The 26,335-nt window shown below is 41.0% G+C and overlaps 1 protein-coding gene and 1 pseudogene across 2 annotated transcripts; both read right to left on the bottom strand.

The window, feature by feature from the left end:
* Positions 1-12,303: 12,303 nt before the first annotated feature.
* LOC147988820 (uncharacterized) lies at positions 12,304-14,028 on the bottom strand (annotated as a pseudogene). Its single transcript, XR_015611127.1, has 4 exons — positions 13,728-14,028; positions 13,181-13,327; positions 12,734-13,082; positions 12,304-12,658 (listed from the first exon to the last, which is right to left on the bottom strand). The product of XR_015611127.1 is annotated as an uncharacterized LOC147988820 (transcript).
* Positions 14,029-17,094: 3,066 nt separating this feature from the next.
* LOC125545770 (protein ACCELERATED CELL DEATH 6-like) lies at positions 17,095-22,874 on the bottom strand. The gene is made up of 3 exons (XM_048709828.2): positions 22,164-22,874; positions 18,126-18,817; positions 17,095-18,006 (listed from the first exon to the last, which is right to left on the bottom strand). The coding sequence occupies exons 1-3, from the start codon at positions 22,828-22,830 to the stop codon at positions 17,296-17,298; spliced, it is 2,070 nt and encodes a 689-aa protein (XP_048565785.2). The 5' UTR covers positions 22,831-22,874; the 3' UTR covers positions 17,095-17,295.
* Positions 22,875-26,335: the final 3,461 nt, after the last annotated feature.

The following is a 26,335-nucleotide window of genomic DNA, read 5'->3' on the forward strand; positions in this document are numbered from 1 at the left end:
TGTATCCCAGTTTGTGCTAGCCTTCTTAAGGCAAACTTGTTTATCTTATGTCTGTACTCAGATATTGTTGCTTCCGCTGACTCGTCTATGATCGAGCTCTTGTATTCGAGCCTTCGAGGCCCCTGGCTTGTAATATGATGCTTGTATGACTTATTTTATTTGTAGAGTTGTGTTGTGATATCTTCCCGTGAGTCCTTGATCTTGATTGTACACATTTGCGTGCATGATTAGTGTACGGTCAAATCGGGGGCGTCACATATATATACCCAAACTTTCAGAAAGAAACCTAGATCGGGAGTTCCGCCACCGCAAGCCTCTGTAGCCACCGAAAACCAATCTAGACCCATTCTGGCACCCTGCCGGAGGGGGGAATCCCTCTCCGGTGGCCATCTTCATCACCCTGGTGCTCTCCATGACGAGGAGGGAGTAGTTCACCCTCGGGGCTGAGGGTATGTACCAGTAGCTATGTGATTGATCTCTCTCTCCCTCTCTCTCTCTCGTATTCTTGATTTAGCACGATCTTGATGTATCGTGAGCTTTGCTATTATAGTTGCATCTTATGATGTTTCTCCCCCTCTACTCTCTTGTAATGGATTGAATTTTCCCTTTGAAGTTATCTTATCGGATTGAGTCTTTAAGGATTTGAGAACACTTGATGTATGTCTTGCATGTGCTTATCTGTGGTGACAATGGGATATTCACGTGATCTACTTGATGCATGTTTTGGTGATTGATACGTCCATTTTGCATCATGCTTTTATATCGATATTTATTGCATTATGGACTGTTATTTCACTTTATGTCACAATACTTATGGCTATTCTCTCTTATTTTACAAGGTTTACATAAGGAGGGAGAATGCCGGCAGCTGGAATTCTGGGCTGGAAAAGGAGCAAATATTAGAGACCTATTCTGTGCAACTCCAAAAGTCCTGAAACTCCACGGAACATCTTAAAACAAATAAAGAAAAATCCTCGCCAAAGATGAAGGCCAGGGGGCCCACACCCTGCTCACAAGGGTGGGCCCCCCCTAGGGCGCGCCCTCTACCTCGTGGGCCCCCTGGTGGCTCTCCGACGCCCATCTTCTCCTATATGAAGTCTTTTGATGAGAAAAAAATAAAAGGAACTTTTTGGGACGAGACTCCGCCGCCATGAGGCGGAACCTTGGCGGATCCAATCTAGAGCTCCGGTAGAGCTATTCTGCCGGGGATACTTCCCTCCGGGAGGGGGAAATCATCACCATCGTCATCACCAACGCTCCTCTCATCGGGAGAGGGCAATCTCCATCAACATCTTCACCAGCACCATCTCATCTCCAAACCCTAGTTCATCTCTTGTATCCAATTCTTGTCTCAAAGTCCGGGATTGGTGCTAGTAGGTTGCTAGTAGTGTTGATTACTCCTTGTAGTTGATGCTAGTTGGTTTATTTGGTGGAAGATCATATGTTCAGATCCTATATGCATATTATTACCCCTATGATTATGAACATGAATATTCTTTGTGAGTAATTACGTTTGTTCCTGAGGACAAGGGAGAAGTCTTGCTATTAGTAGTCATGTGAATTTGGTATTCGTTTGATATTTTGATAAGATGTATGTTGTCTAGCCTCTAGTGGTGTTATGTGAACATCGACTACATAACACTTCACCATTATTTGGGCCTAGAGGAAGGCATTGGGAAGTAGTAAGTAGATGACGGGTTGCTAGAGTGACAGAAGCTTAAACCCTAGTTTATGCGTTGCTTCGTAAGGGGCTGATTTGGATCCACATGTCTCATGCTATGATTAGGTTTACCTTAATACTTTTGTTGTAGTTGCGGATGCTTGCAATAGAGGTTAATCATAAGTGGGATGCTTGTTCAAGTAAGAACAGCACCCAAGCACCGGTCCACCCACATATCAAATTATCAAAGTATCGAACGCGAATCATATGAACGTGATGAAAACTAGCTTGACGATATTCCCATGTGTCCTCGGGAGCGCTTTTCCTATTATAAGAGTTTGTTCCGGCTTGTCCTTTTCTACAAAAGGATTGGTCCATCTTGCTGCACTTTACTTACTTTTGTTACTTGTTGCTCATTACAATTTATCCTATCACAAAACTATCTGTTACCACTTATTTCAGTACTTGCAGAGAATACCTTGCTGAAAACTGCTTATCATTTCCTTCTGCTCCTCGTTGGGTTCGACACTCTTACTTATCGAAAGGACTACGATAGGTCCCCTATACTTGTGGGTCATCAAGAATCTTTTCTGGCGCCGTTGCCGGGGAGTGTAGCGCCTTTGGTAGGTGGAAATTGGTAAGGAAAAATTCATATAGTGTGCTGAAATTTACTGTCACTTATTACTATGGAAAGTAATTCTCTGAGGGGCTTGTTCGGGGTATCTTCACCCTGTCCAGTAGAGAAAAGAGTTGCTCCTCAACCTACTGAACCTATTGAAAATGAAACTCCTTTTGAATTTCCTTCGGGTATGATGGAAAAACTGCTAGCTAACCCTTTTACAGGAGATGGAACAAAGCATCCTGATGAGCACTTAATATATGTGGATGAAGTTTGTGGATTATTTAAGCTTGCAGGTATACCCGATGATGTTGCTAAGAAGAAGGTATTCCCTTTATCTCTGAAGGGAGACACATTGATATGGTATAGGCTATGTGATGATATGAGATCATGGGACTATAAAAGATTGAAGCTGGAATTTCATCGAAAGTATTACCCTATGCATCTTGCTTATCGTGATCGCAATTATATATATAATTTCTGGCCTCGCAAAGGAGAAAGCATCGCTCAAGCTTGGGGGAGGCTTAAATCAATGTTATATTCATGCCCCAATCATGAGCTCTCAAGAGAAATGATCATTCAAAATTTATATGCTCGGCTTTCTGAAAACAATCGTACCATGCTCGATACTTCTTGTGCTGGCTCTTTTATGATGAAGACTACTGAATTCAGATGGAATTTATTGGATAGAATTAAATGCAACTCTGAAGATTGGGACCTCGACGAAGGTAAGGAGTCAGGTATGTCACCTAAGTTTGATTCTGTTAAATGTTTTATGGACACCGATATTTTCCATAAGTTTAGCACTAAATATGGACTTGACTCTGAGATAGTAGCTTCTTTCTGTGAATCTTTTGCTACTTATGTTGATCTCCCTAAATATAAGTGGTTTAAATATCATCCTCCCATAGAAGTAAAAGTAGATGCACCTATTAAAGTTGAAGAAAAGACTATCACTTATAATGATCCTATTGTTCCTACTTCTTATATTGAGAAACCACCTTTCCCTGTTAGAATAAAGGATCATGCTAAAGCTTCAACTGTTGTTCGTAAAAGCAATATTAGAACTTATACACCTCCTAAGCAAGTTAAAGTAGAACCTAATATTGCTATTGTTAAAGATCTCTTGTCTGATAATATTGATGGGCATGTTATTCAGTTCGAAGGTGAAACTGCTAGAATTGCTAAACCCTGTGATAAAGATAAACATAGACCTGTGGTAGGCGTGCCTGTTATTTCTGTTAAAATAGGAGATCATTGTTATCATGGCTTATGTGATATGGGTGCTAGTGCTAGTGTAATACCTATTGACTTATACGAAGAAATTAAGAATGAAATTGCACCTGTTGAGTTAGAAGTATTGATGTTACTATTAAACTTGCTAATAGAAATACTATTGCACCAATTGGAATTGTTAGAGATGTTGAAGTCTTGTGTGGGAAAACTAAATATCCTACTGATTTTCTTGTTCTTGGTTCCCAACAAGATAGTTTTTGTCCCATTATATTTGGTAGACCCTTCTTAAATACTGTCAATGCTACCATAGATTGCTCAAAGAATGTTGTTACTGTTGGCTTGGATGATATGGTTCATGAGTTTAATTTCTCTAAATTTAGTAAACAACATCGTGAGGAAGAATTACCTAGTAAGGATGAAATTATTGGTCTTGCTTCTATTGCCGTACCTCCTAGTGATCCCTTAGAACATTATCTGCTAGACCATGAAAATGATATGTTCATGAATGAAAGAAGGGAAATAGATGAAGTATTCTTTAAACAGGAACCTATTCTGCAACAAAATTTGCCTGTTGAAATTTTAGGGGATCCTCCTCCACCCAAGGGTGATACCGTGTTTGAGCTTAAACCTTTGCCTGATAATCTTAAATATGCTTATCTTGATGAAAAGAAGATATATCCTGTTATTATTAGTGCTAACCTTTCAGAGCATGAAGAAGAAAGATTATTGAAAACTCTGAAGAAGCAGCGTGCTGCTATTGGATATACTCTTGATGATCTTAAGGGCATTAGTCCCACTCTATGTCAACATAAAATAAATTTGGAAGCAGATGCCAAACCAGTTCGTGATCCTCAACGACGTCTGAATCCTAAAATGAAAGAAGTGGTAAGAAAAGAAATACTCAAGCTTTTGGAGGTAGGTATAATTTATCCCGTTGTTGATAGTTAGTGGGTAAGTCCTGTCCATTGTGTCCCTAAGAAGGGAGGTATTACTGTTGTTCCTAATGACAAAGATGAATTGATTCCACAAAGAATTATCACAGGTTATAGGATGGTAATTGATTTCTGCAAATTAAATAAAGCTACTAAGAAAGATCATTACCCCTTACCTTTTATTGATCAAATGCTAGAAAGATTATGCAAACATACACACTATTGCTTTCTAGATGGTTATTCTGGTTTCTCTCAAATACATGTGTCGGCTAGAGATCAATCAAAGACTACTTTTACATGCCCTTTTGGTACTTTTGCTTATAGATGTATGCCTTTTGGTTTATGTAATGCACCTGTTACCTTTCAAAGATGCATGATGGCTATATTCTCTGACTTTTGTGAAAATATTTGTGAGGTTTTCATGGACGACTTTTCCGTCTATGGTTCCTCTTTTGATGATTGCTTGAGCAATCTTGATCGAGTTTTGCAGAGATGTGAAGAAACTAATCTTGTCTTGAATTGGGAAAAGTGCCACTTTATGGTTAGTGAAGGTATTGTCTTGGGGCATAAAGTTTCTAAAAGAGGTATTGAAGTTGATAAAGCCAAGGTTGATGCTATTGAAAAGATGCCATGTCCCAAGGACATCAAAGGTATAAGAAGTTTCCTTGGTCACGCCGGATTTTACAGGAGGTTCATTAAGGACTTCTCAAAAATTTCTCAGCCTCTGACTAATTTATTGCAAAAAGATATACCATTTGTCTTTGATGATGATTGTGTAGAAGCATTTGAAATACTTAAGAAAGCATTAGTCTCTGCACCTGTTGTTCAGCCACCTGATTGGAATTTACCCTTTGAAATTATGTGTGATGCTAGTGATTATGCTGTAGGTGTTGTTCTAGGGAAAAGAGTTGATAAGAAATTAAATGTTATTCATTATGCTAGTAAGACTCTAGACAATGCTCAAAGAAATTATGCTACTACTGAAAAAGAGCTTTTAGCAGTTGTATTTGCTTGTGATAAGTTCAGATCTTATATTGTTGATTCTAAAGTAACTATTCAAACTGATCATGCTGCTATTAAATATCTTATGGAAAAGAAAGATGCTAAACCTAGACTTATTAGATGGGTTCTCTTGCTACAAGAATTTGATTTGCATATTGTTGATAGAAAGGGAGTTGAGAACCCCGTTGCAGACAACTTGTCTAGATTAGAAAATATTCTTGATGACCCACTACCTATTAATGATAGCTTTCCTGATGAAAAATTAAATGTTATAAGTACTTCTCGTAGTACTCCATGGTATGCTGATTATGCTAATTATATTGTTGCTAAGTTTATACCACCTAGCTTCACATACCAGCAAAAGAAAAAGTTTTTCTATGATTTAAGACATTACTTTTGGGATGACCCACATCTTTATAAAGAAGGAGTAGATGGTGTTATTAGACGTTGTGTACCTGAGCATGAACAGGAACAGATCCTACGCAAGTGTCATTCTGAGGCTTATGGAGGACACCACGCTGGAGATAGAACTGCACATAAGGTATTGCAATCTGGTTTTTATTGGCCTACTCTCTTCAAGGATGCCCGTAAGTTTGTCTTGTCTTGTGATGAATGTCAAAGAATTGGTAATATTAGTAGACGTCAAGAAATGCCTATGAATTATTCACTTGTTATTGAACCGTTTGATGTTTGGGGCTTTGATTATATGGGACCTTTTCCTGCCTCTAATGGATACACACATATTCTAGTTGTTGTTGATTACGTTACTAAGTGGGTAGGAGTTATTCCAACTAGTAGTGTTGATCATAACACTTCTATTAAAATGCTTAAAGAAGTTATTTTTCCGAGGTTTGGAGTCCCTAGATATTTAATGACTGATGGTGGTTCACACTTTATTCATGGTGCTTTCCGTAAAATGCTTGCTAAATATGATGTTAATCATAGAATTGCATCTCCTTATCACCCACAGTCTAGTGGTCAAGTAGAGTTGAGCAATAGAGAGCTCAAATTAATTTTGCAAAAGACTGTTAATAGGTCTAGAAAGAATTGGTCCAAGAAACTTGATGGTGCATTATGGGCTTATAGAACTGCATACAAAAATCCTGTAGGTATGTCTTCGTATAAAATGGTTTATGGAAAAGCATGTCACTTACCTCTCGAACTAGAACATAAGGCATATTGGGCTATTAAAGAGCTCAACTATGATTTTAAACTTGCCGGTGAGAAGAGGTTATTTGATATTAGCTCACTTGATGAATGGAGAACCCAAGCTTATGAAAATGCCAAGTGGTGTAAAGAAAAAGTTAAAAGATGGCATGACAAAAGGATACAAAAGCGTGAGTTTAATGTAGGTGATTATGTATTGCTATACAGCTCTCGTTTAAGATTTTTTGCAGGAAAACTTCTCTCTAAATGGGAAGGCCCCTATGTTATCGAAGAGGTCTATCGTTCCGGTGCCATAAAGATCAACAACTTCGAGGGTACAAATCCGAAGGTGGTAAACGGTCAAAGAATTAAACAGTGATCAACTTGCGAGTTCCGTGACCTTGTGAACTTATGCATAGGGGTTGGCACACGTTTTTGTCTTGACTCTCCGGTAGAAATTTTGGGGCACTCTTTGAAGTTATTTGTGTTGGTTGAATAGATGAATCTGAGATTGTGTGATGCATATCGTATAATCATACCCACGGATACTTGAGATGACATTGGAGTATCTAAGTGACATTAGGGTTTTGGTTGATTTGTGTCTTAAGGTGTTATTCTAGTACGAACTCTAGGATAGATTGAACGGAAAGAATAGCTTCGTGTTATTTTACTACGGACTCTTGAATAGATCGATTAGAAAGGATAAATTTGAGGTGGTTTCGTACCCTACAATAATCTCTTCGTTTGTTCTCCATTATTAGTGACTTTGTAGTGACTCTTTGTTGCATGTTGAGGTATAGTTATATGATCCAGTTATGTTATTACTGTTGAGAAAACTTGCACTAGTGAAAGTATGAACCCTAGGCCTTGTTTCAACGCATTGCAATACCGTTTTCGCTCACTTTTATCATTAGTTACTTTGCTGTTTTTATATTTTCAGATTACAAAAACATTTATCTACCATCCATATTGCACTTGTATCACCATCTCTTCGCCGAACTAGCACACCTATACAATTTGCCATTGTATTGGGTGTGTTGGGGACACATGAGACTCTTTGTTATTTGGTTGCAGGGTTGTTTGAGAGAGACCATCTTCATCCTACGCCTCCCACAGATTGATAAACCTTAGGTCATCCACTTGAGGGAAATTTGCTACAGTCCTACAAACCTCTGCATTTGGAGGCCCAACAACGTCTACAAGAAGAAGGTTGTGTAGTAGACATCACTTGGCATAATGCATAGATTCAAGTATTGTCATCTTTAGTTTTTGCTCCATAGGTTGCCCTCATGATTGATTCATATGATGGCTTAATTCTAATTCCAGGGAAGTGTTCCATACCCTTTCTCAAAGGGAACTGAAATTTAATATTCCTTTCTTTCATATCAATCACGGCACCTATAGTTCGTGAAAAATGTCTACCAAGTATTATAGGACAAGATGGATTGCAATCAATATCAAGACAATAAAATTTATGGGCACATTGTTCCTATTTAAAATGTTAAATGAGTATTTCAAAAATGTTGAACAAGTATTTGAAAATGTTAAATAAGTATTAAAATGTTAAACAAGTATTTGAAAAAATATTGAATAAGCATTCGGACAATGTCGAACGTGTATAAACAAATTGTTGATCACTTATTAAAAAATGTTTTTGACACATACAAAAGTATAGTGTGGAAACGAAAACAAACATAAGAAAAAATGAAAAGAAAACAAAAAATGGTTAAAAAACAAAACCAAACAAAAAATGGAGAAGAAAGAAAATACAAGAAAAACTAAGAAACAAAATGCAAGAAAGAATGAAAAAATGGAGAACAAATAAATAAAAGAAGCAAAAGAAAACAGAAAAAAAAACCCGGATAGAATGGCATCAACTAGGACGCGCCCTACAACTAAACACAAGAGGAATCCTTGTCCAAGTGGCTAGCAGCACCGGATCGCAGCCTGGGGACGGAACACGCGGCAGTGGGCTGGCCCAATATGACTCATGTGGAGGAAAAAACTTCAGCGAGAGTTTCCCTCTCGCCTCGCTTAAAGCAACAATAAGGCCCAATACATCAAATAGTCGCCGCGCTTAGCAGCAACCGGATGTCCAGCCCCAACGACCAGGCTACCAATAAGGCCCCAATTACTTTTTTTGAGGAACGCGAGGGAAATAAGGCCCCAATTACTCGAAAAGTGCAAGCAAAGGCCGGGCTCCATAGAGCCCTTTATTATTTTTTTGCAGAGAAAATACTTTTCTATACCTAATGTTTTCTAAAAAAAGTACGCGTGTAGACATATAGTTGTAGTATACATGTATAAAATTTCATGAACATACATATTCATATGTGATCTACACAAAAAGACAAATACACAGATTAAAGTAGATTTTTTCTTTGTAGTATTTGGGTCAGATATTTGTCTTTTTTGCGTAGCATGCAAATAATCAAATTAATTGATGAAATCTTATAAAAACATGAATAATATACATATGTATCTGTAGAAAAAAATTGACATTTTTTAAAACTTCTAAATATGTTTTGATTTTTGTTTTCAAAACAAGCTCCATGGAGCTCTTGGTCGTTGCAAATCCCCCAGTACCCAATTACTACCCAATAACTATGCCATACAATGCACACTGCTGTTCACATCGGGCCACTAAAGAAATTCATTCCAAACTGGGGGCCCCGCATTTTGGGGCCCCTCAGCTCACACAGGCCCCTCAATAGCCCTGTGTAGATGGTCTAACCAGTGGTAGTAGTAATGCATCCTAAAAAACTTTGATTGTCGGTTAATGATAGTTAACCATGCACATTTTATTGGAAACTAGTGATTCTTATGCACCCTCTAAGGGATAAAAGAAGGAAATAGTATGTTTGTAAAAATAAGTTCCAAAAAGTTAGTAAAGAAACACAAAAATGTATATCAAAAACTCATTTGCATGAAACATTTATAACTATTTACCTTAGGACATGAATTATTTAAAATCAATCATTAGCCAAATCGACACAAATTTAGTGCCTATAAACTTGGTTAGTATCTCTTTCCAGGTTTGTATGACACGTATGGTTTTTAGATCATCAATTCGACTCAAAACTCTTGTTATACATCACTAAAAATATATCCTTAGTTTAATTGTCAAAGGAAGCTTTTAAACATTTTTGTGGGTTTTTACGGGACTATTCAACGTGAAAGTAAATGTGTAGATAAGCATTGCATTATATGCACTTTTCCCCTAGGTAGGTAGGTACATCTAAATATTACTTCTTAAAATGGATGATCCATACAGTGGAATAAAAGGATAAATTCATGGAGAAATGGAGTGTGCGCAGACAACAGTCCAAACACTGTTCTATAGAAAAAAATCCCCAAAAAGACGTAAAGCAGAAGTGAAAACCCCCCAAAAATATCACCTCCAAGTGTTACACTTAATTTTGGGTTTTTCACCTACGAAGCACTGCTATCATATTTCGCATGAAAATTGGGAAGCATGCTTGTTACATTAAAAGAAAATCTACACACACAAAATCAGAATTTTTATATTTTATTTACTATTTATATTATATGTACTCCCTCCATCCCAGTTTGCAAGGCAAAATCCCAAAAACTATTTGTCCCAAAATCTTCCACCCCCTAGGCACATTTGTATTCAATTTGGCACTAGTAGTCCATCAATGTTTGCATGCAAAAGCTAATCCACTCCTCTTTCACCGTGGGAAACCACTCCACTAAATCTGCATGCACCACAACACTTACTCCTCTTCCCACGCTGCATGCACCACAATTCTAATGCGTGTTGGAGTACTTCCTCTCATCTTCCTCTTCCACAATGCAGTGTGAAAACGGTTACTGTTTTGCATGTCGAAACTTGTATAAAATGGCAACGCATGTTCCTCCTCTTCCCACACATTCAGTTCATTGCCTCATCCCCCCCCCCCCCCCCCCAACTATCATGGACGTGGAGGGCATGGAGGAGGTCTATGCCGAGGTGGGGGAGGTAGATGCCGAGGTAGAGGAGGCAGATGCCGAGGTGGAGGAGGCAGATGGCGAGGTGGAAGTCACACAAGGCGAGGTGGAAGAACTTGAGGATGAATTCGAGAGGATTTACACAACCATTCAAGATCTTTTTCAGAAAGTAGATCGTGGAACGAATGTCGGAGCTGGTGATTCAAGGTTCTCGGCTAGGGCAAGGTACATTCGCAACACCAATCTTGCGATTGGACGGAGGACTACGTTGGAATCTTCATGTGATGGATGCTTGTTCCCGGCAATGTGCCGTAACTGTGATGTTCGAGGTGATTCTTCGATATTCCGTTGTCTAGCTTGCTCCTTGCCGGTGCCAATGGACGTGGTACCTTGTGATGTGTGTGGAAATCCACTTCTCTGTGACGACTACTGGTGCAAGGACTGCGCGACGATTGTCGGAGTAGGTGAAGATGGTGTGTGTTCTCGTTGCGGTCGCAACACCACTGCAGTTGCCGAAGATGAGAATGCATTTATGGCTGACACCGAGATGAATTAGGGTTTATGTTGAGGAAGAAATAGCCATGTCTCTTGATGTGTGAAGATGGTGTGTGTTTTATGAATCATGATCTTGTTGCACTGGAATTTATTTTCGAATTATGAATCCTGATGTGAATCATGGAATGAATATTGCAGTTGCTATTTGTGATCTATAGATTGTGAGGATATTGCAGTGGTTATTTCCGTTTAGATTGTGAGTATGGAGTACTGAAAATACTTGTCTCACGTACTCATCTAAAATGACCACAACATTTGTACACCATGATTTGAGAATGTGCAGTCATGGGCGGGCATTGTATAGTGAGCACGACCAATTCTTGTGATCACATGAGTTTTGTTGCTGCGATTAAACAACAAAGTGCAATTGTTCCAGTGATAAACTAAAACACTCATTCCTCCTAAGGTGAGTTCAAATACTCAATGGCAGCGTCAACATAATCTTTATCAACCGTCAGACGGACTGACAGTAGACCTAGCCTCTCTAATGTTTTTTCTTCATGTGAGGTGTATCATAGTGCATCGACCCCTTGTGCTTAATAATTTCCCTCATACAAGCTTGATGGCTTAACCAGATTCTATTAAGCTTACGATGTGGGTACTGAGCAAGGCTTTCATTAACCTGTGGAACAATTGAAAAAAATGATGTTAGGTCGCTGTGCACAAACATTAAGAAGTTGCATAGCTAAAATGGAGTGCTACCTTCTGAACAATCTCTGCAAGGGTTTTGGGCATTTTCCTATGGAACATAGATTGAATGGAGGCAAACCACCCAAGATCAAGTATGTTACAGTCAGGTGAATTTGGTGGTTGATTTAGAATTCTGATATCCCAACCTCCCTTTGCCGCTTCCATTGCAAAAATGGGATCATTTGCTAAAACATGAGTTCTTGCATTGTCTTGCTGAATGTACACGGTGTTCCATCTATCACTCTCAGGCCATTTTTCCTTTATAGCAGGCAGTACATACTGCACAATGTACTCCCTACTTTTGTTCCGAATTCCTACTTTGTTTTAAGTATATTTATTACTTTGGTGTCCACCGAAGATGAAGGCTTGAGCTCCCATTCTCCTCTCCCTCTACATTGAAAGAAAAAAATATGTTACTTTAGCAAACGAATTTCACACTTGATGTAGATCATGCTTAAAAAAACATCATGGTAGTTTACCTGTTAGCACTCTTCTTTTGAGCTTACACCCAATCAACAAATGCCCACACCTATTTTTCCATCAAACACACAATTTCCTTGAGAATCATACCTTGGCCTTGCCATAGCCGACAAGAACATGATCTGCTGGATGTGGTTTTTATGTTTGCATTCTCTTTTTGGTGCTTCCCCTCTATGACTCAAGTACATTTTCTGTGTCTTCCTTGTGCGGTAGAAGATCTTCTCATCCAAATGAACCTTGTTAAAACTAGCTTTAAAAGTGGGATTGTCCTCCAATGAACTTGGCTCCAAATTCTCAAGGCAATACGCCACACGTGCCTTCTTGTTGGCTTCAGTTAATGAAGGTTTCAGTTCATTTGAAACTCGTCTCATTACCTTCTCCTTCAACCTAGACAGAAACAAGAAAAGTTGATCATGATTTCGGTCATCATCGAAATGTAAGAACTAATGATTTTTTTCATACCTACGGTGAACTGTGCTTTTGGACATGTTAAGTCCAGCAGCAACTTGTCGAATTGTGGTCCTCTCACCAGGTGGAATGGCTTCTAATGCCTCAATATCCAAACTCATTTTCTTCCTTCCCGTTTTTAACTTCAAATTGTTCTTGATAGAGTTAACGCCACCTCCTGTCTTCGTTTCATTCCAAATCCTACTCACGCACCTCCGAGAACAATTTGCATCACGTACAACAGAATCCAAAACCCCATTCTTTAACCTTCCACGCTCTCCATTTCGAGCAAGCAGCATAGCATAAATATTACGCTTGTCTTCGACAGTGTACTGTTCTCTGTTATTCTTGTTAGCCAAAGCATCTACATACATGAAAAAAAATCATAAGCACAAACCAAATATGCTGCTACTAAACAAAACTGAAAACAAATCATGGTTGAGTTGGAGATGAAAAACCTACTCAAATCAATCTCTTTTGCAGAAGGTGCTTCTACATGTTCCGGCCGTGGAGGATACTCGTCAGCGTTCTCAAAATTTGGATTATATCCAGCACCACGCCAGCCGCCTTCTCTGCCGTTAGTAGATGCAGCAAACTCACTGGTACGGTCTACATAGCAAAAACAAGCAATTCGGAATCCATATAGCTGATCTTATGTACGGCCAAACAAGAAAAAAATACGGTCACAGAACAAATTATTCCTAATGAAACATAGCGTCTCTCATGCTGTGGCTGACGAAGGCCTTTTATTCTTCACTTCACACAATCGATGGAGAGCTAAGATCTACGTACGTACATTACACGGCTCACAGATCCTGACTCCCCAAACTGAAAGATAGTTCAGAATGAAACAACATAGAAAGAACTAAAACAACAGCAAAACAGTAAACAGCTACAAGGAAGGAGATCAGCGGAGGCAAACATCCTGCAGCAGCGACTCGCAGGCAGTTTCCTGATGCAATCGTCGAACGAGACAACATATCTTGATCAGGCAAGAAGGACTACGTACCTTTCGTGCAGAATACGGACGAATTTGGTCTGACGCAGATGGAGCCGTTCATGATGTTCAAGCCGACGTAGGAGGACGTCCTTCCGGCGGCGCTTGCACTGCCGCTCCCGCCCGCGCGAGGTGGCCCAGTTCGACGAGCCTGCCTGATTTGGAGAAGGAGATCGAGGTGGGCGCGACAGACCGACGCGGCGTCTCCCTCCGACGCTAGGGCTGGACACCGGTGTGGAGGCAGCCGTTCCAATGGAGAACGACGGCATTGGTCCTCGACCTGCAAGACCGAGTGGAGGAAGGCCGCCGCCATCGCCGGAACAAGGAAGGAAGGCAGCGTGAGTCAGGCCTCGGAGGCCAAGAGGCGGCGGACGACGATGTCCCTCGGCTCCCCTGTCCGACGCCATGAAATCGAGGAGGAGAGGAGATGAGATTGGCGCTAGACTGGGCTGTTCGTCTACGTAAGTCCATGGCTATATAAAGAAATCTGGGCGTTGCTTTCGTTTGAGTTTGGAACGAAATCCTTGCGCGCGGAATCAAATCTCTGGTTTAGGAAAGAAATCTGGGCGCGCTAGCAAAATTTAAGGGGAAAATATCGCGCCCAAGGAGGAAGGAGCGCGCGGGGCAGAGAAAAATATCGCGCCAAATCAATTAAAGACTAGAAAATAAAGTTTTTTTCACTTTCCAAATTAATTGCAGCGCCGATGGTTAACGTTTTTACGTGGAAAATCAGAGCCAATGGAAATTCACCTTGGGCCAAGATATTTGAAAACTTTGCCTTGCGAACTGGGACGGAGGGAGTACTGTTCATCCAAGAGCATATGCACCCAGAGCCAAAATGGCCATCTCGGAAACATACCCCTTTTCTATCATTTACTCATCATTAGCAAGAACCAAACACAAGTGGTGAATCTATTTAAGCTTGATACATTCATGGTTATTTAAGGCGGTGTACAACAGCCTAAACATAATTTGTATTAAATATGACTTTTCAATCTTGGTGACATGCTAATACTCACGTCACTTTTCTTCCTTCTTATTTTGGATTAGATGGAGCCAGTTCTACAGGTCGACATAGCACAAACCCCGCGTCACTGGCCCGTCAATGGGCACCAGTCAGTGCTGAGCTTCATCACCGATGGGCTCGGAAAGGAGTGTCAGTGATGAGTCTCTGAGGGCTAACCTAGGCTAACCTAGGCAGTTAACACTGGCCGGTCAAGTGTACACTGGTCAGAGATAAGGGTAGGTATCATCCACCTTGAACTGACCATATGTCATTACAGACGGGCTGCGACAGGTGTCTTGCTCAGTGATATTGTGTCATCACTGATCTCCCTATTTAGGAGCCAGTCATTGGTGTCTGTTCTAAATTTATCGGCCTTTTCTTCCAGCATGGAGAACGAAAATTGAAACTAAATAGGGAGATCATTGTTCAGGCGTTGTGATTACGAGGGCCCTCGTTCGGCTACTATGTAGTCGATTCCCAATTGGAGCGCAACGAACGCACGACGTTGCTCGTTCGACTACCGGAGCACATCCAATAGACACACACACTGCACCAAGGAAGAAGACCAAACTGGCTTTGCCAAGAGAACTTCCTTGATGCCCACCGTGGCTACATTTTGCTTGTGCCCTCACGACCTCGTTTCTCTTTACTCAAAGGAATATATACAAAGGAGGTTGACACTCCTGACATGTCCCAATTCCCATGCAAAACTCACGCCACTACTTGACCATTACCCCAACTACATGCACGAAGTAACTAACCCGACTAATCTATGCATGCACTAACCGGCCTTATCCTATTCCTGGAATCACTCCAACAGCCACAGGACTAGGACATATCTAAAACTAACTACACGAACGAAACTAGCTAGCTAACTAGCAGAACTCAGCCCTTCACTCAGCCGCAACTCTTTGCTTGTCATCGGCTTCAGGTCTCGTCCATCCGCTTCACACGGTTATGCCGCATCACGCAGCCCGGCAGCATCTCGTCACCATCGGCATCTCGCCGTACTCGCCGTATCACAGGACGCTCTGGCATATCACCTCTTGCACGCTCAAATGAAGCTCCATCTGCCAGCAGATCCCTAACAACTAACTACATGCTGAACAAAACTAAAAATGTAGATACATGGAATCAAGATTAAGTCTAACACAGTTCCCATTGAAACTACGTTGGAGGCTTCCCCTGTTGCCATGCCAATGCCCGTGGCCGCCCCTTTTGTGGAAACGAGCATGAGCCCGAGCCCGAGCCCACCCCCGCCCACATGATCGTCCGGAGCCCGAGCCCGCCCCTTTTAGTTCGGTTTGTAGAATTGACTAATCGAATTAGTGTAGTCAAAATCAGTTTTAAGTTCGGGTTAACTGAAACATGTAGGGTTTAGGCCTGTTGTGTGACCATTTCGGTATCTCTCTAAGATTAGGGCGCACACAACCAAGCACAACAGGTTTGCACACCACGAACATCCGAACAGAATGCTGGCTTGTTTGTAGTAGTTGAGTTCATATATATCTTGATTAGTCCAAGGTCAAATATTAATTTTGTGCATGAGGACTTGAGAGAGGTGTTGTTTAGTGGGGGTCAATCATCTCCACAAATTATATCCATGGAACCAATAACCTGAGAGAAATCTTACCAAACCGTCATTAGTCGTCCTACTAACCATAGTGTCATCACACCAAAATACCATTAAGTGCTAAATGCACTCTCAAGCATAAACTGGGAAGCCCCTCTAGTGCCTGTGTGGGCATCGCTGGCTGTTTTAAAGATACTGAAGTAAGTGGCAATCAAAAGAATCTTGCTGCCATAATGCTTAGCATCTAAACAGGAGTTTGTTAGCAAGAAAATCACCATTCAAGGATGCTGAAGTAATTAGCAATGAAAAATACATCCTTAAAAGACCGGTAGTATGCTCATGATATTAAACATGAGAAACAATGGACTGATCAAAATCGAAATCTTTCTTGTAGGGCATGAAATATATCGTCAATCATTTTTGCTTAAGGTAAAATTTTAATTTTCCCGACCACCAAATTGACACACAACATGTGCATCAACGCTGATAAAGAAATCTTACCTTATCGGTTCAAGGAGCAGCAGCCCTGCTATGATGGACCGGCCGGCTAGCGAGGAGTCACGCGGTAACAAATGCCTGAAGGGTGGTGACAAAAGAAGATATAAAGTATTCAATTAAGCGATCCGATGCCCGCACGCGGATGCCGAATCGCTGTGGTGGCTTATAGTCATAGGTGGCTTAGTTTTACAGTTTTTTGATTAAAATGTTAAGTGTGATACATTTTCAACCATGCGACCTCCAAATAGTATTTGTGCCAGACAAAGGTACTCAGATACATGACCTTGTAATCCTTTTATAATATATGTCCCATATACAAAATAATTACACAGTGCGGCAAAACAGAAAAGAAAAAGAAATACATTGCGAGGGTTAAAAATACAATATTGTTCTGCAATTCGAAACAGATAATAGTATGTAGGATGATGTTGTATAACACAACCTTGCGTGCATGCATTAACACAAACAGATAATAGTATTTGTACCGATCGATGAGTTCAATATCAGCCCAGCTTGTTGTGTCCAGTGATGTTCTTTCTAGTTTCCAAGAGACCGAAGATTACGATGTAGGGCCAGAAGAGATAGACAATGTTGGCTAGGAATCTAGTCGCCAGTCTCACCAATCGCTCGCCCACTGATCTCCATTCGATGCTTTGCCGCTTGCCCCATCCCCTCCTAAGAGCAAGTGCTGTATCGGTGAATATCGACCTCATGAACCAAACCGCATCGAGCAGCGCAACAATTGTCATGGTGCAGGAGACGATGGCTGCCCTGTGATTTAGTGGGTCAAGCTCCACATACAGGGCGAAGGCGAAGGCGGCACAGAAGCTTCTCCCCGCACCTATGAGCAGCGCCAGAGAGAAGGATACTAGCTCTATCCGCTTCTCTATGTCGAGTGCGGCTACGCCGGTGTATATGAGACTGAAGGTGGCTAAAGCGGAGCAGATGAATGCCAGTGTGTTGGAGAGGACGAACCCATTGAAAGCGTAGTAGTACGAGTTGCCGGGATCAGGCATGGTGAAGGCTGCAGTGAACGACGCCGTCGCCACCAGCACAGATCCAATGCCCACAATCTGTGCGAAGCTTGTTATTTTCCCGTCCTCGACCGTCTCATCAAATGTCTTTTCCTCTTCTATGGCACAAAGATCGCGCCGTTTGTTGCCGTTCTGAGCGTTTGCAAAGGTTAGAGACCCAAGTATCCTACGCCGTGCATGCTGCATCCAAATAAGTTAAAAAACATGGTTAAACTATTGAACCTCAAAATATATATGGGATACATTTTAAGAAAATACATGGAATATGAACAGTACGGGCCAGGCATTTACGTACGTACCATTCCAAAATTAAATCCCGAAGCTGAAGGAGCTTTTATCTCCGCAATATCCATGGGGGTTTTTCCATCCTTGTTTGCTAAATTTAAAGCAACATGGGGGTTCCAGATGAGGGTTCCGAATATATCCCAGTTCCCTCCATCAACAGCTCGGTGCAGAGCAGTGTTCCCCTTATTGTCCTGTATATTCATGACGGACTTAAACTCTGATAACCTGTTGCACACAAACCTAACCACATTAAGCCTCTTCATCTCAACAGCAACATGAAGGAAGGTCCTTCCCTCAGCATCACGCAATCTGGCACAGGCGGCACAGGCAGAAGGGTGGCGGAAGAGCAAGATGATAATAGGGACCAAGCTGCCTGCCGAGGCAGCCACATGCACCGGAAACGACCCCTCTTTGTCAGGCTGAAATGCCAAAGAAGGCTCAACATCCGCCAGTAGACACATTGGGTGTTCCCTCCGAGCATAGAAGTGGTATAACAACTTGGATGGTGCAATATCATAGTAGAGGCTGAAGGAACTGTTTTCCATGCTCTTGTCAACAAAAGCGAAAAGGAAAAACTCCAAAGAGGGGTCTTCTGCTGATGCAGCCACGTGCATTGGCGTACTTCCACAATCGTCCTGCTGTTCAACGAGCTTCTTTCTTTTTTCCTGGTTTTCCTTGGTCCAGAGTAGCAACTCCCGTGCCATTCCTACAGTTGCCCTTAATCGAGTTAAACATTGCTAAAGCTAAATGGCAACGACAAACGCTTTGAAAGAGATTGTGTCCCAATTTTAGTTTATACTTTCTTGGTTTGAAGATCTTAATCCCTCTTCTCAACTTGTTATAATCATTCATCAAAATATCTTTGAAATTTTAATTATTTATCACATCAAAACATCACATAAGTAAATACATCTCTAAAGAAGTTATAATCGTATACTTGTATAAGTACCAACATATATAAGGCAAACAAGCCACATGGTGTATCCACATAGGCAATCCCTAATTTTAATAGCAATTAACGAAGAACCTACCGCTGGTTAGAGGATTATAAGGGCAGTGATACCCCCATCCCACCAGGGTTCAAACCAAAGGTTTGACGTTTTGGTGTCTCATAAATGTGTTTCCGATGATAGCAAGGCAGCAGTGGTGACTTCAATATCAAGATCCGCCAGCTCAGTCTCTGGAGGTGCTCATAAGGGTAGGGTGTGCATGAGTGTGTTTATAGGGTCACTATATGTATGTTTTTGTGCGTGTCTGCATTTGTACTGTGTTTCTAAGAAAAAACGAACATGGCAAATTGAATCGTTTATTGGCCTACACCATGTGACTCATTAGATTGGCGAGATGCATGCATGGATTGGATGAGATGGCTACCAAAAAACGCGTTTTTAGGGTGTTGATTTAAAAGGACATAAAATAGTTGATATCCATATACTTCTGGAAATCTCTCCGTTTTTCCCCGATGACCCAGATAAAAAAATTGTTTACATGTCTTTCTAAACAATAACGCCATATACATATTGAATAAATATAACTTCCAATTGTCGATTGGCATAATAATTATACATATACTAGATTCATCTAATTCCTAATAATGTGATGTGTGACAGTCAAATTGTTAGGTTCAAACCTCGAGCTCAAATTTGGTGGTGACAAGCATAGTAACCCGCTAAATTGTCTGGCATTACATGTATAAAATATAAATTCCTGAGAATTTTTTTAAAAAATGTTTGATCCCAAACAGTTATTGATTATCATTATGTGGAATTATCTGCCAATGAAATTTTGACAAAGTCAAAAGCTAAGTGATAATTCGTTTTGAAAATTTGTAAGGTGTTAATTTGGAAGGACATGGGCCATTAATATATTTCTTCCAATATCTCAAATATTGGTGATGATCCACATAAAAATATGCTAACAGGTCTTCCAAAACTATGTTCACCATGCATGCTACATATACAAATTGATTAAATATACTCTTTATACTTATACGTGTGAGATTCTTCGAATTTGTATTAGCAAGATAAGAGATGACAGAAATATGCACATGGGTGCGATGAGTTTTCACAACCTTGCCATTAAGTGAATAATAAAATGTGTTTGATTCTTGAACTAAAAACTGGGCTAGCTCCATAGAGAATAGACGGACAAGACAATTGTAATATTATAAGAACTATATTAGTAATAAATAATCATCACCATCATATATAATAGAGACATTACAGATATTTGTATTTGGATTTCATGTTTAGACATTACTGGTATGTGTATTTGGATGTCCCGCAGCGCACGCGTGTGCCGATATATCATCTACTGTTTGATTCACATTTTGTGTACTGACATATCGACATGCTAATTCCTAAATTTTTAAAAATAAAATAAATTAAGCTTTTCGCCTGATGTGTTTGAGACATTATTATTAAAAAATGATAACATGTTCAAGAAATAAAAAAATAATATCTTCTCTTTTATGTTTCCATTGTTGTAAACTTTTCCAAATGACTTCTAATAAAAATGATTGAAATATTTCTGAAAATAAGTTCGAGCAAGTTCACCTTTAATATATTTTTATGACTTTTTACTAAAAACGAAATTGATTTACCAAGAAATTACCATAAAAAATGTTCAGACTAAAACTGGATGAAGCAATCACATGGAGCCATTAAAATTATTTATGCTAAATTTTATCCTTTAGTTACTACTATTATAATAGTTATATGGTATAGGAGAATAACACTTACAGTAAAAGTTATATTAGACGAGTTGTCATAATAAAAGCATTTTTTGGTAGGAAGCCTAATTACATAAATAAAAGTATATCAATATATTTCTTAAAGATTCATGGACCTATATATTTTTATCTATAAATGATTTTGTAATTAAAAATCACATGTTTATCATGCGAAAAAGCCATCAAAGTAATGCAGATTGTTTAAAGTATTAGTAATATAAAATCATGCAGCACTAGACATGATTCGAGGATGATATAGACCTTCTATTTAAATTTTAGAATATAATAACAATAATACAATATTAATATCTACAGTTATATGATTAAGAGTGATTCTAATATATTGTTGATTCCCAGCCCATGAGAAACTGAGAAACCCTTATCGCTCAGTCAATTCAATTGCACAATACATCGTGTAAAGTTGCACAAAATATATGTGTGATATTTTGGGCCTAAAATGCAAGTGGAGTTATACATTGTTCAATCCACAACTAAGAACAATTTTGAAATGGGCCAAAAGGCCATTGAGGTTTAATCTAGATCCAAAGGCTCACAGCAATGGATGAATTTCACAATATCTTATTACATTCATTCCAAAATAGTGCATTATTATGTGTGTGGTCAACATTTTATAACTTTGACCACTAATCCATGAAAATAATACGAAATGGACTTATAAAAATCATTCTGTTATATTTGCTGCAAAATAACTCTATGGTATGTGCCATTTCTCTAATTTTAAGACATATTATAAGTAAATACCATGCATTGGAAATTTCATAAATATTGTAAGTCAATACCATGCGTTCGAAATGTCATCTAACCGTTGGCTATTGTTTATTACCATTTCATCTATGGCCAATCTAATAATCATCATGTATACTAGTTAGCTATAAATGTGTGCAACTTTATTAATACATCACACATCCCACAATCCCAAACTTTGTTCGAGCGCCCGTGCTACAAAAGACTCTTAATCTACAATCCGCCTCTCTTCTCTCTCCTTCACGCCAGTAGTAATGTAATATTTAAACACTTATAGTCTGCTTCTTACAACACCTTATTATATTCGCTCTTAACTTTTAGAAAGGAGGGAGTAATAAATAGCATTGGAAACAGCAAAAGAGAAGAGTATGCAAAAGGAAAAGTAATGTGCAAAGTTATGTCGAGATGGTCAATGACATGTACAAAGGAAAAAAATGGTGCAAAGTTATTTCCAGAAGGTAGAATGACAATGTACTCCGAAACGAACGGGAATAATGATTAAGAGCATGTATGTAAGTATATACTTCTACCCTCGCAAAAAAATATATATACTTACTATTGTTGTGAAGAACGGCAGCATGTAAGGCATTTTGTCCATTTTTGCCAGAGTAGGACAAGTCTTTGTCATACCCGTGCAACTGCCGAGCAATGCTGTGATGACCCAGCGAGATTGCTAGGAACAGTGGTGAAGTACCATCAGATGCATTCACTTGGGCCAGCTCCTTGTCTTTTGACATTAGTTCATCCACCATTTCTCGGTCGTCAGAGCCGATCGCTTCATGCAACGCCGTCCTCCCATCGTTGTTCTGCAACCTCACCATGTCCTTGGCCACCCCGTCGCCGGCCGCGAGCTCGATCAGGTAAGAGACCATGCCGGTGTTCCCGGCCCGGGCGGCGCGGTGCAGCGGCGTGTCGCCGTGCCTGTTGCGCTTGAACAACAGCTGCCTGGCCTTGCGGTGGATCACCTTTGCACAGTCACGGTAATTCTGGCTGTCCCCGTCGGTTGCTACCACATGGAGTGCCGAGTTCTCCTCACTGGTAACCGCCAGTGCCGCGGAGTCGCCGGCCTCCTCACTCGCCAACGAGGTGGACGAGCTCAGAAGCTCTTGTAGCTTCTTCATATCGCCATAGCTTGCCGCCATGAACAGCTTGAGATGACATGGCACGGGAAGGTCATCTACGACGCTCCTATTGATGGGTATGTCCATTATCACACCGGCCATTCCAACTCAACAGCTATATATGTAAGTATTTAGCAATACCGTATGAAGAGTTCGGTACAGTTGGTAGTCGCAATCGAATGGCAATATCTGATATATATAGAGAGAGAAAGGGAGAGAGTAGTTGGCTTCACTCTAACGTGCCAGTTATTCTTCCTTGCGCATGCCACACAGCATCGATCCCCTGCAAACAAAATGCAATTCGGCTGTTCTGTAAAGGACATACGTACTGGATACAGGTTCTTGGACAACTGGCAGACAGACATGCAGATGCAGATGAAGACACAGTCTTTCTTTATCAGCATTTTGTAAACATCAAGGAACGTGCAAACAACAAGCCAACTTTGGTTCGAGGGATCGGTCCAGTATAAATGGAGGCAATACTACAATAAATTCAAGTTTTTTTTAAGTCTCATATAGTCATCATACGACCAAAGGCGCTTATGTGCAAACCCCCTGCCCAAGAGATAGAACTTTCATGGTTTTACTCCCTCCGATCCATATTACTTGTCACTTGAGCGACAAGTAATATGGATCGGACGGAGTATAATTTTTTGAACGACCGAGTTAAAAGTAATAACTTCTATTTCTAAGTTAATGTCCAGTGTGCCAGGCGGCAGCTGAGGACATCCGGCATCTGTTGTTAGTAATCTCACAAGGTATGGAAAGCTATGGAAATTCTTGATGTGATCACGTCATGTTTGCTAGGATCTGTATTTGTTTTTTTCTTTTTGGGTGAGAAAACCTGGAGCGGGAGGGGGTGCACCACAGCCGTGCGATGCCTAGGCTGCACGGATGGTCGCACACCAAGGCCGCACGCAAGCCGCATCCGGTTCAGTGGTCCTTGTTGATCTATTCCGGAGCCTCTGGAGAAATCGCCTGTCCTTGGACGGTTAGGTTTGGAGGAAGCAATCCTTTGCCATAGATGGTAGCCGAACACTGCACGATGCTTGATCAAGCGGACGGCCTGCACTTTGTCCAACGCATGTACGGTTGGATCAGTACGCTCGCGCACAATTCGTCCAACGCATGCCGTGTGTATATCATCGCTCTTTGGTGGCACCCTACGTCAGCTAGTAGAGTGTTCATTATTAATGCTCTTACTTCAAATTACTCGTGAACTTTAACTTTTGCACAGCCACACAGTACGGATCTAGTACCTCCGCTAGCATCCAGTATTGACATCAAGACGCCACCTCCACACCACGTACAAGCACTAGTAGAAAACAGGGCTTTGGTCCAGGCCAGGTCAGCCCACTAGTCCCGGTTCAGTCCAGAACCGGGACTAATGGGGGCATTGGTCCCGGTTCGTGAGCCCAGGGGGTCGGCCGGGCCACTTGGGCCATTGGTCCCGGTTCATCTGAACCTTTTGGTCCTGATTGGTGGGATGAACCGGGACCAATGGGTCTCGCTCCTGGCCCACCACCATTGATCCCGGTTGGTGGCATGAACCGGGACCAAAGGGGAGCAACCGGGACCAAAGGCTCCCCTTTGGTCCCGATTCATGCCACCAACCGGGACCAATGAAGTGCCTATATATACCCCCTCGCGTAAGAGCAGAGCACACTGCTCTGGCTTTTTCTGGCCGAGGGGGAGAGGGCTTGGTGGTGCTCTAGCTCACCTCCTATGCACACAAGGTGTTTGATGAAATGCCCGAGCCACACTACTTAAGCTTTCTCCTATCCAAGCTCAACCTCCAAGCTCCATTTTCCACAATATTTGTCTAGGTTTAGCGGTCCGTCACGCCCCATCCCCGTCTTCACCGCCGTCGATCACCCGCGCCGAGCTCATCGCCGGCACCACCGTGGTGAGCCTCTTGTTCTTATCTTCTTTCTGAAAGGAAAAATATTCTTACTTGTATGTTTACATAGATACTTGTATTATTTTCTTACTTTTATTATTGCATCTTATATAGCGCGATGGTTTTGGTATCCGCCCCCGTCGGCCCTCGTCATGTCTATGATTCGGATGTGGTATATATATTATCTTTATAACTATTGGTTCATTTATTGTTTATGAAAATTATGCCGACCAATGTGACATATATTTTATTTATGTAGGATGTATGTGAATCGGAAATGCCAACCGACCCTATTGTCGAGTGGTTAAATTTAGTTGAAGAAGAAAACAATTTGTTGAAGGAAAAAATAAAAAAATGAGGAGGAGAAGATGATATTAGAGTTGCATGTTGCGGATGTCGTCGATGATCACAAGATCAAGATGGATGCAATGCGCTTAAAGATTAGAAAGATTAGAAAATATGCCATTCATACCGAGGCTTGGTATCATTATGCCGTTGGATCAATTGTTACCTTGGTTGCGATTATGATCGTATTTGTTTTCGCATTGAAATGTTTTACATAGTTTCAATGTATGGTTTAATTAATTAGATGCTCTGGAGAGCTATATGTTGTTAGATGAGAACTATGTATGCACTTTGGTTTTAATGTGATGATGAACTTCTATTAATTTGGACACTTAATTATATATAATGCACGCAGATGAACCGGCAATGGATGTACGGTGACAGACACACCTGCGAGTACATTAAGGGCGTGCATGAGTTTCTCGATGCGGCTGAGGCAAACAAGCAGAATGGTTTTATGTGTTGTCCATGCACTGAATGTGGGAATACGAGGTCTTACTCTAACCGGAAAATCCTTCACTCCCATCTGCTTTACAAGGGTTTCATGCCACACTATAATGTTTGGACGAGGCACGGAGAAATAGGGGTTATGATGGAAGACGGCGAAGAAGAAGAGTACGATGACAACTATGTGCCCCCTGAATACGGTGATGCTGCAACGGGGGGAGCTGGTGAAGATCAAGAGGAACCAGACGATGTGCCCAATGATGCTGCAACGGGTGAAGCTGCTGAAGATCAAGAGGAACCAGACGATGTGCCCGATGATGATGATCTCCGCCGGGTCATTGTCGATGCAAGGACGCAATGCGAAAGTCAAAAGGAGAAGCTGAAGTTCGATCGCATGTTAGAGGATAAAAAAAGGGTTGTACCCCAATTGCGAAGATGGCAACACAAAGCTCGGTACCGTACTGGAATTGCTGCAGTGGAAGGCAGATAATGCTGTGGCTGACAAAGGATTTGAGAAGCTACTGAAAATATTGAAGAAGAAGCTTCCAAAGGATAACGAATTGCCCGACAGTACATACGCAGCAAAGAAGGTCGTATGCCCTCTAGGATTGGAGGTGGAGAAGATACATGCATGCCCTAATGACTGCATCCTCTACCGCGGTGCATACAAGGATCTGAACGCATGCCCGGTATGCGGTGCATTGCGGTATAAGATCAGACGAGATGACCCTGGTGATGTTGACGGCGAGCCCCCCAGGAAGAGGGTTCCTGCGAAGGTGATGTGGTATGCTCCTATAATACCACGGTTGAAACGTCTGTTCAGAAACGAAGAGCATGCCAAGTTGATGCGATGGCACAGTGAGAACCGAAAGAAAGATGGGAAGTTGAGAGCACCCGCTGACGGGTCGCAGTGGA

This window comes from Triticum urartu, chromosome 1A (genome assembly GCF_056163025.1).
Source record: "Triticum urartu cultivar PI428250 chromosome 1A, HENAU_Tu73, whole genome shotgun sequence".
NCBI lineage: Eukaryota > Viridiplantae > Streptophyta > Magnoliopsida > Poales > Poaceae > Triticum > Triticum urartu.